Source organism: Hemiscyllium ocellatum, chromosome 26 (genome assembly GCF_020745735.1).
Source record: "Hemiscyllium ocellatum isolate sHemOce1 chromosome 26, sHemOce1.pat.X.cur, whole genome shotgun sequence".
Taxonomy (NCBI): domain Eukaryota; kingdom Metazoa; phylum Chordata; class Chondrichthyes; order Orectolobiformes; family Hemiscylliidae; genus Hemiscyllium; species Hemiscyllium ocellatum.
In genome coordinates, this window is record NC_083426.1 from 19748015 (window position 1) to 19762171 (window position 14157).

Genomic DNA, 14157 nt, shown 5'->3' on the forward strand with positions numbered 1-14157 from the left:
CACTGCCACAGGGAGACCACTTCCAGGAAGATCTATAGGAGTTAGGCCCACGTTGAGGAACTGACCTGGCGGACAGTGTTCTAAATTTCTATGCTGCCTCCAAAGTCACCTCTGTGGCATTAATGTGTAAAAATAAATGGACTCCTGAAAAGAAAAGCAAATGATGCATCAAAGAATAGCACAATACAAGAAAATGCAAAAATTAAAATTACATTGAAATGTAACTGGGAGGTGTGTGATGGAAGTAGCACAAACAATACAAAGGAATATTCTGAGAATGTGGATTTTCAAGGGAAGTTCAGAAAAAATGACTAAAACCATGCAAACAGATGGATTTTAATGAAGGCTTTAAAGGAAGATAGGGATGTTTAGGAATGAAAGGGAATAGGGCCCAGACATTTGAAGTTCAGTCACTAATTGTGGGATGAAGGGACTGGGGTGTGTCTAAGAGGCTAATCTTGGAAAATTGCAGATTTCTCACAATGATTTTAGGGCATGAGAATGTTATAGAAATAGGAAGAGGTGGCACTGTTTGAAATTTAAGTATATAACTCAGGATAAATCCAATCTGACTAACTGTTAGCCTAGGTACACAAACCACATGGAATGAAGAAGATGTCTTCCCATTACCTCCTGATAGGAATATGGAACTTGAAGCCAAATAGATCAGCCTTGATCTTGTGGAATGATAGAGCAGACTCAGGACAGAATGGTCTACTTCTGTTCCTGTTTTGTATGTTCACATGTTCTGACAGGTAGTTAGACATTTTCAATAAATATTGACCTAATCAATGGCACACACTTTCTGTGAAAAACAAAAAGGAACATACATTTCTGCATTATTGTACTCTCAATCACCAGTAAACTGATGAATGGTGACAGCAACAGTGTTACCAAGCAACACCAAGAATCTGCTGACCACCACTTAACTTGGGTTTCATCAGGTGAGCCCAGATCTTGACCTCCTTCCAGCTTTGGTCCTAAAGTGGACAAAATAATGAATTCCATAGGATGAGGTGAAAGTTACTACTCTGGACATCAAGAGTTTTTTTTGACTGCAGAATCAAGCAACTTGAGTTAGTTTGAGGTCAGTGGGAATCAGGGAGGAGGACTCTCCACTGGTTGGAGTCGCACTGTAAAATATAGAATAAGGTTTGTAGTTTTTGAAAACTGATCAGCTTAGGCCAAGAACACTACAACAAGAGTTCCTCAGCATAGTGACTGATTTCCAATCACCTGATCTGCATCAATTACCTTCTCTATCACAAATTCAGAAGTCATAAAGTTTGCTAATAATTGCATTTTTAACTTCTCAATTGATGAAGCATTCCATGATCATATGTGGCAGGATCTCGATAACATTCAGACTTGGGCTGAGTAACTGCAAGTATCATTTGTGCCACATATTCCAGGTAATGACCATCTTCAACAAGAGATAGTCCATCTAAATCTACTTGGCATTCAGTGGCATTGATATTGCCGAATGCCCCACCTGTCAACATACAAGAGTGATCTACTTAAGGAATGATATTATTTCATGGGAGACAGTACAGGGAATGTTCACTAGGATGATCCCCGGTATGGAGGGATTGTCTTATGAAAAAAGGCTAAACAGATTGGGACTCTATTCATTGGAATTTAGAAGATTGACAAGTGTTTGGCTTAGGTTTAGGGTTGAGGCGTATAGGATTCTTAAGGGGTTTGACAGGCTAAACCTGAGAGGATGTTTCCTTTCATGAAGTGTCACAGGCCAAAGTGCATAGTCTCAGAATTAAGGAACACCAAGTTAAATCTGAGATGAGGAGGAATTTTTTCTCTTGGAGGGTTGAGAGTCTTTGGAAGTCCTTGCCACAGAGAGCTGATGAAGCAAAGTCCTTTTGTATTTTGAAGGCTGAGATTGATAGATTCTTAATTAATGGGGGAAACAAGGGTCATGGAGAAAAGGCAGGAAAGTGGATGTGAGTAAAGGCAGATCAGTCATGATCCTATTGAATGGTGGAGTCGGCTTGAAGGCTAAAAGGCCTTATCCTGTTCCTTTTTCTTACAGTTTTTTGGAACTGTTGCACTGAAAGCTAACTGGATCAATCACATAAATTATTGAGATGACTATATAAGGTCAAAGATCAGATATTCTGAAGCACGTAACTCACTTGACTGCCCAAAACATTTCTGCAAATGTGTTGCTGGTCAAAGCACAGCAGGTTAGGCAGCATCTCTATTCCTGAGATGCTGCCTAACCTGCTGTGCTTTGACCAGCAACACATTTGCAGCTGTGATCTCCAGCATCTGCAGACCTCATTTTTTGCCCAAAACATTTCCACTATCTACAAGGTGCATGTAGGGAGTGTGTATGAATAATTTTCACTTGCCTAGATGAACACAGCTCCAACAATACTCTAGAAGCTTGACACCATTTAGAACAGAGCAAATATTCTATAAGCAAGTGGATATGTGAATATTGCCACCATCAAGTTACATGACTCATTGACTTGGAAATATATTATCATTTCTTTATTGTCACTTGATATAGAGATTTAGGAAAATATTTTCTCTGAGGCACCTATGATGAGCCATCATCAATTTAAAATAGTTCTCACTTGAGAGTGAGAAGAAAATAGTTTTCTTTCAACACAATTGACTGATCTAGAATGGAACAATTGGCCTCAGAAAATGATTGAAGCAACATCTGTTACATTTTCACGGACCAAGGAAACAACACAGGCATAGGAACAACTTTTTTTGAGTCACTCTTGTGAAGGGCTAGTGAAAAACAATGGGGAGTGACTTCTGTGTTCTAATATACAGTGTAGCTTGGTTGAATTCAAATTATCTGACTCCATCTCTGCATTTACAGATCGGGACCAAGTGTCTATACAGTTAGACATGGATGGGAAATTCCAACTTAATGACATTCTTCTACGATTCAAGGTAAAACACACTCTTAAATACGTTTGCCGAGGGTGGAGTTTTTTCTACATAATGTCTATGTTCTTTCTGTATTTATGCTGTTCTTAGTATGTTCTCTATTTACCGCTATTAGTATATATACTACTTCCAGTTGTGCTCTTGTCACAGCTGAGTCATATTTACCATAAGTCACTACCAATCTGTTCCTTCTTGGAGTTACATTGCTATCCATACCTTTCAGTGACAGAATCATTCTTTCCAGTTGTAATTCTCTTTACAACTCTTGACCCTACCTAAGAAGCCGACACCTTCAAAATCCATAACACAAGGTCCAGCATTAAATGTGATTCCACAATTGGGTAGCATTTGTTATATGATCCTGATTGTGCCACAAATTGTGCTAACATCTAATTTAGTCAGACTTGTAATATGGTGCTCTTGTGTGTACTGGAAGCAACACACATTAACACAAAGAATCAAGTTCTTTTGGACAGAAAGAACAAGTATGCACACTGCCTGTTGCAACACAATAAAATAGATTACATCCATTCTGTGATTCATTTCTTAAGATAATGCCTTGACCAATCAGACTCAGCTGAAAATGTGTTGCTGGAAAAGCACAGCAGGTCAGGCAGCATCCAAGGAGCAGGAGAATCGACGTTTCGGGCATGACCCCTTCTGCTGCCTGACCTGCTGCGCTTTTCTAGCAACACATTTTCAGCTCTGATCTCCAGCATCTGCAGTCCTCACTTTCTCCAATCAGATTCAGCTGCCTTGTTTAAAACTTAAACATACCATGGCATTTAATTATCAGTCATCATTAACAGGTACATGCTCCAGGACAATATTTCTATCAATCAGAATCCACTTGCCAACCAATCAATACTTTCCTCTGATGCAGTATAAATGCTGTGTTCCTTTTACTTTGGTATGTTTTGTAAGTTGTCTTGATGAGAGCAGAACAAAAGTCATCAACAAAATTTGTCTTTTTGTCAGCTCAAACTCAAACACTTGTTTATTTAACCTGACTACTTTCAGGTAGCATTCTTCAGGAATGCTTTAGAACACTATACATGGGTATAAATTATGAATTTGTTTATCCCTGTGCAAAAACGATCCTCCTAATTTCTCTGAATGCAATTAATTTGCGTTATATTGATGAAGAGAGTACTTTTAATGTTTTCTGCTCTACTTTTCATTTCAGTCTCCACGGCCAGCAGCCATGATGATTGAGCGCTCCACAGATTTTGGTCAAACTTGGAAACCTTATCAATACTTTGCTGATGACTGTACTGCCTCTTTCCCTCAAATACAAACAGGGCAGCCTCAGAGCTTTGATGATGTGCGCTGTCAAGAACAGCCAAGAAATCATGATTCTTCAGATGAGCAGGTACAGCCTACCACAGAAACTGGTTTTCAGAATCATCATTCTATGGCGGCACGGTGGCACAGTGGTTAACACTGCTGCCTCACAGCGCCTGTCGACCCGGGTTCAATTCCCGACTCAGGCGACTGACTGTGTGGAGTTTGCACGTTCTCCCCGTGTCTGCGTGGGTTTCCTCCGGGTGCTCCGGTTTCCTCCCACAGTCCAAAGATGTGCGGGTCAGGTGAATTGGCCAAGCTAAATTGCCCGTAGTGTTAGGTAAGGGGTAAATGTAGGGGTATGGGTGGGTTGCGCTTTGGCGGGTCGGTGTGGACTTGTTGGGCCGAAGGGCCTGTTTCCACACTGTAAGTCTAATCTATTTACCAACTCCCCACTCTCCCTTTTAGCTGAGAGACTAAACAAACATATTGCTGAGGTATAAGCTGTAACATATCAGTCAGTGACCTGATAACTCTAAAAAGCCACAAATATCAGCAATTCTGTTTGTTGAATATGTTGCTCAACTGCAATTTGTGAAAACTAGTATTAATTAAAACAAATGTTTTGACTCACTTTTTTCCATGGTTGATTTCAGGTTACTTTTAACCCCCTCAAACTGGCTGATTATATCAGTGGTTCAAAGAGTAACAAGATTAACAGTAAGTAATTAATGTTTGGTGAGATGATTTGCAATTTGAGTTTATGATCTCTCAACTTTGATCTCTGTGTCCTATGACACTTTCATATATAGATACAGTAATTAGAATAATTAGAACTTCTGCTCATACATTGTGTGTTCCTAATTGATTTTGCATTGGCAGAGAAGCTGGTAAATTTACCACACCTTTTTTCACTGTATACCTTATTTGAGGAGTTTGTATCGTCTGCTTTAATGCCTCATACCCATGGCCTTGTTGTCTCAAAGCTTGCAATCAGACTATTATTCACCAATTAGTCATATTCATTTTTAAGATATAAAACTGTCTTTTACAGTTGCAGTACATCCAGAAGAATCACAAACTCTTGCTGTATTTTTGAAATAAACAAACACTGTCTCTCTGTTCTTTAGACATGACCCCTTTTACAAATCTGAGGATTAATTTTATCAAGCCATACAAGCCAGCTTTATCCCAAGAGCTTAGTAATGCCAACACCTTTTATGCTGTGTATGATATGAAGGTTCAAGGCAGCTGTTTCTGTAATGGACATGCATCTAGTTGCACCTCAGAAGAAAACTCTGTGTATACTCCACAAGGATCAAGTAAAAAGGTGAGAATCCAGTTTCCATTTCACATTTGCATCTCAAAGAGATTGTATATTATAAGTATGAAATTGAATCACATCTAAAATACCCGTACTTCTTACAGCTAAACATAGAATTTGTCCTCCCTAAAATTATAATTATTGATTATAATAACTCATTTTAATTAGGCTACAGGATTTCTGTCATTATGATGTAGAATGTGTGTTAGAAGCCCAAATTCAGCAATATGCCAATACAGAATGTAGGAATGGAAATCAGTAATTAAATGGTCAAGACCAGGCTAAGATTTACGACAGAAATCAATTTAAGATTATCAGTCAGGCTCAGAGGATGACGCATTTGGATGTGCTCGAAGCTACATATATAAATACATTCAGCCATGTTGTACATAGGAAATTTACACGCACATTGCATCTTTTTCATAAAGTTATCATTTTGACGGCTGATTCTCGACTACATCCTCATGTCAATGTCCTGACCAATCAAACTTTTCTTGCCTAGTATGAGAAATATGATTGTCAGCTGACTGTTCTTGTTGCACTCTTTGCCAACAAATAGCCCAACAAATCAGCACCCGCTTCTCATACTGGCTTCAAGTTTGCATCCTGGTTCTGAGGATTGCAAGACAAATACTTCAACTTCAATTTTTTTGCAATGTTTACATTCTGACTTTCAGAATGCAGTGAGGAAGAATGACACTGATAGAAATGCAGGATATAATCTGAAGAGACATCTAAATTTTATTCCGTGAATGAGGCTAACTCAAATCTCTACCACATGACATTGTTTAAATCAAAATTAATAAAAATGCTTCAAAAAATATTTGTTTCTATGAGTGTCCATGTAAATTCTTCCATCAAATTGAGAACATCTAATGTCCCTGCAATTAAATTAGAATCTGGCCTCAGCCACTTGTTTGTATTTTTAGAGTTGTGTTTCAATGAGTCTCTGCTCATTTCTTTTAGACTCAAGAACAATGTGTCTGTAAGCACCATACTGCAGGTAAAAACTGTGAAGTGTGTGCAAGCTTCTACAATAACCAACCCTGGAAACCAGCCGATGACTACAATACTAACCCATGTAAAAGTGAGTAAATACCTTAGACTCTTTCCATGACTCTAAGTGAGAGTTTCCTGGATTTAAAGTAGGATATCAGGACATATGCTGATTTCTGACATCTAATTAAAAGTATTATTTTCTATCGGTTGTAGATTGCCATTCATTTGATGATAACATTAAGAGCATGTGCTGTGCTATACTTTAATGAGCCCAATTTTGATTCTGTAGGTAGGGTTACCTGGCAATTATGTGTTGATTAGCATTGTGCTTTCTACTCACTCTCTAACACCTAGCTCTATGCCTATCAAATTCTTCCTATTAGCTCTCTTCCATATACCAATGCAGTGATGTTTGTTTATATCCTTTATTAGTAGAAATCTATATCAATACTTACTCCTACTGTAGAACTTTACTCACAATGAGTGCATGGAAATCAGTCACACACATTCCAGCATCTGCGTTTGTCAAAACAAATGAATGAAAGTTACATGGTATATTCTATGGTTTTGTCTTGGAAGAAGTCTACATAACTGATAAAACAATCCTTATTCAGATAGTACAGCTTGCACACAGTAAGGCAAGGCCTATGACTGGAGTTTGGGTTTCTAAGTAGTTGCCATAATACTGTAGTTTCCCAATCATGTAGATAGAAAGCCAAAGGTCCTCTGCATCGTATACTTCTTAATTATCCACTTAGAGTGTGTTGGATGCTGTGCTTAGTTATAATTTGTTTTTTTGAACTTTCTCCAACAGAATGCAACTGTAACAATCACTCACAGAGGTGTCGCTTTGATCCTGAGGTGTACAGAGCCAGTGGAGGAGTCAGTGGTGGAGTCTGTATAGACTGCCAGCACAATACAATGGGAAACAACTGTGAAAAATGCAAACCCTCTTTCTATCGCAACCAACAACGAGATATTACAGCAACTGATGCCTGTGTTCGTAAGTAAATTACACAGAGTACTAAAATTAGTGTTAGCAAAGAGTTAGGGAAGAAGATTCTAGACCAATAGATTGCTTAAATATATCCAACTTTTAATTTCCTATAGTTTTCCTGATATGTTACCACTGTACTTAAACTGGTCACAGGGAGCATGGCATCAAACACAACTGTAACTCTTATGAGAAAAAGCAGGTATATTTTTGATATCATGGTTACATTTTAGGAAAAACTAAAAACAAGTCAAAAGCCAGACTTTCCAGCTTAAAAGCAAGAAACTCACCACAATAAAATAAGTTCAGAACTCACAGACATCATTGGAATGCTAAACTCAAATATAAAGCTTGTACTGTAAGCAGAAAAAAAAACCTTGCATTTATTTTGGAAGTTTTGTAACCTTTAGTTATTGAAAAACACTTACAGCAATACAATGTAAATATTATCACAGTGGTATTGTGCAGAACGGTCAATTTAAGTCCCACTGTCAGAAATGAACAGACCCAGCCTGTTTCAGATTTGATGATTGAGGGATAATGTTTTATGAAGAGCTTCATTTTTCTTCAAGACTCTACTGTGGTTATTCTATGACCATTTGCATGCCATTCTTCAGAAACTGGGGCCTTGCATTGAAGTCTTCACTGATGTTGTAGTTCACTGAAAGCAGCCTGGATTATATGCTAGGTTTTCAGACAGAGACTCGAATCCGCACTCTTCCTACATGAAGCAAGAGAGCTACCAATGAACCAGGAAGTCTTGTAGAAACCTCAAGGTTTAAATTCCACTTCAGGGCTGGATGGTTATGGGAGGTGTTAGATGTAGCCAGGCATCAATGTGTAAATCCTTCTGTTTAGTCAAAGTCAAATGGGAAGAGCAGGAGAATTTCCTGATTAGCCAAAACCCTGTAGTAGGTGCAGCACAAGAACCTCTCCACTTTAAAAGATTCTACATAGATGTTCTTATCATGACCAAGTATCATGCCTGTCTTGACAATCTCATGTCCCTAAGCCATGGCTGACTCTGTCTTAGTGAGGAAGAGTGGAGACAAATGTACTTTATGTCTTGGCAATTGTGCTATTGATTGAGACAAACACTGAGCAACAACAGGCAAAACTTGTTTAATTCCCAAACACGGAGGTATATCCCCATTTAATGAGTCTAAAATATATGTGTCAGACTATTTCTCACTGACTGACTTTCATGTTTCCTCCATTTACGCAATCTGTATTTCTCATCCAAGAACAAAGAGAAAGACCTGTCCCATAAGTTAGTTTAAAAAAAAGGATATTCTAACATGAATGCTTCAAGGATTTCCTTCATTTTTCAGAATGCACATGCAATGGACTGGGATTGCAACCTGACAGCAGCTGTAATCCCACCACAGGCCAGTGTAATTGTCTACCAAATGTGGTGGGTCCAAACTGCGACCGGTGTGCTGAAGGCTTCTGGAACTTGCGAAGAGGAATTGGCTGTGAGCCATGTCAGTGTGATTCCAGAAACTCTTACAGCCAGCGCTGTGACAAGGTACTGTATAACTTCCAGCACACCACTAAAAATGCTGCTACGAATATGAAATAAAGAAGGGCTTAAGCTGAATATCAATTGACTCATTCTTGTTGTTAATTACTTTAGTGATTTTTTTTTATTCATTCAAGTGGTTCTGTTTGTGCTGCCAAGCCAATATCTAAAAGTGTGGGAAAAAAAATCAGAAGTGAACCAGCAGAGATGATTTTTTAATGTTTTCTCATTGCGAGGGCTTGCAAATTTTGCTGATGCTATACATTCAGACAGAAAAAAGAAAGACATGGCCTTAAACTCAGGGTTCATGACACATTGGATATTGAAGTACTGTCAGAATGGTCATATTCTACCTTCAATGTAAAGTTAAGAAATATAATTTTATACCAATATATTTCCATGGAATGTGTTTTGACATGATTCAGTAAATGTATGGTTCCTACTTGGGTATCCACCACCTATTGTACTCCATGCCCCCTCCCCCACTCACTTATTGTACTCCATGCCTACCTGCCTATCTTCTTCTTCCACCTATCCACTCCACCATCCTCCCTGACCTATCACCTTCATCCCCTCCCCCACTCATCCATTGTACTCGATGCTACTTTCTCCCCACCCCCACCCTTCTCTAGCTTATCTCTCCATGCTTCAGGCTCTCCACGCCGATCTTGCTGTTCCTCGGATATTGCCTGAACTGCTGTGCTCTTCCAGCACCACTAATCCAAAATCTGGTTTCCAGCATCTGCAGTCATTGTTTTTACCTTGTTGATTTTAACCCTACTGCGAATCCTCTTGTAAGGATGCTTGCCTTGAAGAAGTTTTCCTCCTCTCTCTACAAGAATCGCAGGGAGTCCCTCTCCCACTGCAACTCCCAGGTCATTTCCTCTGCCCTGAAGCTCTTCAACTATGTCCTGAAACAAACTCACCACCACAGCCACATTTGCTTCCTCCCATGACTTGTCCTACCTGCCTATCTTCTTTTCCACCTATCCACTCCACCCTCCTCCCCGACCTATCACCTTCATCCCCTCCCCCACTCACCTATTGTACTCCATGCTACTTTCTCCCCACCCCCACCCTCCTCTAGTTTATCTCTCCATGCTTCAGGCTCTCTGCCTTTATTCCTGATGAAGGACTTTTGCCCGAAATATCGATTTTGCTGCTCCTCGGATGTTGCCTGAACTGCTGTGCTCTTCCAGCACCACTGATCCAGAATCTGGTTTCCAGCATCTGCAGTCATTGTTTTTACCTAGTTTTTACAGCATGTTTAAGATGTGATATAATTTGCATGTGTGACTCGGTTAGAGATTGGAAACAACTTGTATTTATATATCAGCTTTAACATAGTAAAACATCGCAGAGTCTTGACAGGAACCTCACTTAACATAACCTGTCATTCTTGGATACGTCTATGCGCTTGCATCCTAACAGTGCAGGTTAAAATCTATAGTTTGTTCTTGGGATTGAAAATGGTGTCTATATCTTGAATGATTTTTAAAAAATCTTGCTGATATGTTCAGTTACAATGCCACCATACACACATTGCTTACAATATGCCTCACTGAAATACTAAAAAGGTGCATGTTTTGCAGCTCTTCAACAGCCATGGTGCAACAAATTACTGATGCGTTACTGTATTGTTTTGTCCAGGTTACAGGCCAGTGTCCATGTAAGACAGCAAATAGTGGAAGAACATGTGCAAGAGCAAATTTGGAAGAATGTCCAGATAACTATTACAGTTGGGGTACACAATGCGTACGTAAGTGTCTGAAGCCTTGCCAAAAACACATATCTTTACCTTGTTTGATCCATTTTGGGACCTTTCGGTTAAATTTTCGGAAACCGTGGCTTAGTTTTTTCAATGGCCAGGTGGTTATTTTTGCAGCATAAAGGGAAGTTGTACATCAGGCTCCTGTGAAAGGAAGTAGGGTTATGCGTGAATTGAAGCAAGTGTCACAAGGCAGCTCCATTTCCTAACTTTTGGCACAGACTTTAGAAACTGAAGCATAAGCAAGAAATGTCTTTGACAACAGAAGTGACTAAAATCAAAACGGAGAAGAAATCTCTGTGAAGCTACAGCGGGATTGACTTTGCTTTCTTGTACTACACCACATTGTAAGGAGTAAGATGTTAGCTCAAAATTATTCTTCTCTTGAAAACATAGCACAGCACATTTTACAATTACCTATGGTGTAATGACAAAAGGTCATCTGATCAGAAGTAAATTAAAAGAAACGCGCAGAGCACTGCTTTCACACAGTAAATTGTCAGCTAAGTATTCAATATCAGTGACGGGACTTGCTATGCTCTGTTCTGGATCAGTAACTGTATTCTTACTTTATGATTCTAACTGGTTTATTCACAATAAAATATGTCACATTGAGTGGGATTCTCTGCTCTCACTGATGATGAGGGTTGGAGGCTGGGAAGAGAAGAAAGTGTTTGAATATTTTGAAATCTATTCTAGAATCTTTTCCCTAAGAAGATGTTAGGCAGTAGAGTGTCTTACTGAACCCTGCTGCCTTCCTACCTCCACCAGAATTCAATTCCAGGCAGGAAGATCCGTGGTTGACTTTCCTGTCCAATTGGGCCCTTGAGTGACCAGTTAATTACCACTTAAGGACCTCACCTCACTGCCAGTGGGAGATTACCTCAGCTGTGGGTGGGCCTGCCACCCTGTGCAGGTCACTTCTCACCTCTAAGTGAGATGGGGCCTCAGTCAAAGGCAATCAGCACCTTCTTAGGTACTAGAGATGAGGAAAGGGGCTTCCTGATGACAACCAACTTCCTGCCCTTGTTTCTGACCCATCTACCCTGCTGTCTCCCTCGTCATGAATCTCTTGCAGACCAAACTCAACCAAATGACTAAGCTGTGGCCTTGCTCCTTGCTGGCCATACCCCCACCTGGTTGGCTTGTACTTCAACAGGCCTTCCTGAAAAGAGGCATTGTGATCTCTTGCCAGTTCCTCAGTTGATGGGCAAGACCCATGACACCACAACATGGTTCTACCAGTAATCTCCAAAACAAAGACAGAAGATGGTGGAAACATGCAGCATCACTGGAGCAATCTGTTATCTTAATATTTCAAGTGTAACACTTCAATAGAATAGAAAAAAGAATTAATGGTGAAAAGGATTTAGAAAGGAGGGGGAGAACATAGACATGTATAAACAGAGCAGGATGTATGTGTGGAGCCAACTTTTAGACACTTTAAAGGGAACTGGGTGATGGTAAAATGGCTGATATGATGTTAGTATGAGACAATGAAAAGAAAGATACACAGTCAATCATTATCAAAACAAATATAGAAAGAGGTGGGACTGATAAAGTGAAACAGGATCCATCTGTCTGGGAAGAGAGACAGAACAGGCAAACATAGGCAGATTACTCTGCTCGGGCAGTGGAAAGTTTCTGCCACAGGTATACACATATACACCACACTCCTCACTCCCACACTCTAGAAACGTTAATGTACCCTTCCCAGGATTGGATGCAGCTAAGAAAATAACTTCTAGGTAATATCTGAAAATTCAGGTTTACATTTTCTAATCATCAACCCTTTCAAACTTCTCCCTCACCTTGTCCTAGTCTCTCCTCCAGTTCACTATTCTAAGTCTTCACAATTGTAATTGATCACAGGATGCATTGTGAAAATTCATCCCAGTATCTCAGAAAAATCATTTTAACTTTTTATTTTATTCCCGTTTTTTTTCTAATAACTGAATCTCTCTCTCTCATTTCTGAGGTTATGTGCCTACAATAGAGAAACTGGTCTAGTCAGATTCAAACACAATTTAAAGGAAGCTGTTTGTGCTCCTACAATGTTGGAAATCTTTCTCTGATGCTTTGTCTTTAACTAGAGAGGAGCTCCATGTAATGGTTTGATTGAGAGCAACAGTTAAGACATGGATTCTACAATTAATAGGATTATTAGTAAAATTATGTCACTCTCCTTATTCTGTGCTGATATTTTGCTCATTACAATTTATTACAAAAACCCAATTTGAAATGTCTAATCCATCAAATGTTTGCAGGATTTTTTCTCAAGAAAAACCATGCAGCCTCATGCCAACCTCCTGCTTTCTCACCACACCACCTAATGTTCTCTTTTTCACCCAGCCCTTTAATTTTTAACTCCCCTGCTGTCTCTTTAGCAACATTACATGGAGTAAACTCAACATTAACAAATCACCCTCCATATATAGGCAGGCATAACAACATGCAAGGGTGCGAACAGAAATATACCTTCTGATAAATTTCTTGATATTACTAAACCATTTCCCAACTCGGACCTCCTAAAAAAGGCAGAAATTAAGGTGGAACTATCAGCATCTACAAGTTTTCCCTTGTATGAAATTAAGTCAAACCTTGTTCTGGTCTTGATTATGTTACAATTATGTTATTAACATTGGTGCCACGTGATGATAGCTGGATGCACTAATTCAATTCTCTTTGAAACTTACTGTCCTGACAGGGTGCAATTGTGATGAAAGAGGTACCGTGACTGGCGGATGTGACAAGAGGACAGGACAATGCCTGTGTCTTCCAGGTGTTACAGGGGTTCTCTGTAATGAGTGCAAGCAGCTTCGTGGATATTGCTCTGACTTTCCAAAGTGCAACCAATGTCACCCATGTTTCCAGATTGTGGATAATCAAATAAGCACATTGAACATTCGACACAAAGCCCTGGTAAACACAAAGCTGCCGGCTCAAGGGGGAAATGAATATGATTCTGAGATAGGTGGCCTCACTAACAAACTGCAGCAAGTTCAAGCAATCATTAACAATCCAGCTGTGACAGACAACACGATCACAGATGTGTACAACAACTACAATCGGCTGAGGTAGGGTGCATTGAATCTCATTTCATTGTCATCGCATATTGTCAATCTTAACAATCACAGCAACGGTTACACTTCAAATTATAACATAGTATAAAATCTAAGTCTTACTTCCTATGCAGGATCTTAATTTTCACCTTGTTGCCCTACTCCTTTTATTATGTTTATGCCTCATCCTGGCAGAAGCAGGTTATTTATCATTATGTTCATCAGTGCCTGAATTAGCAGGTTATGAGTTCAAACATTCACTACTAAGACTTGAGCACA

At 39.4% G+C, this 14157-nt stretch overlaps 1 protein-coding gene across 4 annotated transcripts in view; it reads left to right on the top strand.

Annotated features, from left to right (window-relative positions):
* Positions 1–14157, top strand: part of lamb3 (laminin subunit beta 3) — a 49502-nt gene that overhangs the window by 15181 nt on the left and 20164 nt on the right. For all 4 annotated transcript variants that reach the window (XM_060845430.1, XM_060845431.1, XM_060845429.1 and 1 more), the window contains 9 exons: positions 2855–2928; positions 4112–4297; positions 4866–4929; positions 5340–5539; positions 6500–6620; positions 7347–7535; positions 8858–9054; positions 10699–10807; positions 13524–13893. In XM_060845430.1, coding sequence (XP_060701413.1) covers positions 2855–2928; positions 4112–4297; positions 4866–4929; positions 5340–5539; positions 6500–6620; positions 7347–7535; positions 8858–9054; positions 10699–10807; positions 13524–13893 — 1510 coding nt within the window. The remainder of the gene's footprint in view (positions 1–2854; positions 2929–4111; positions 4298–4865; positions 4930–5339; positions 5540–6499; positions 6621–7346; positions 7536–8857; positions 9055–10698; positions 10808–13523; positions 13894–14157) is intronic.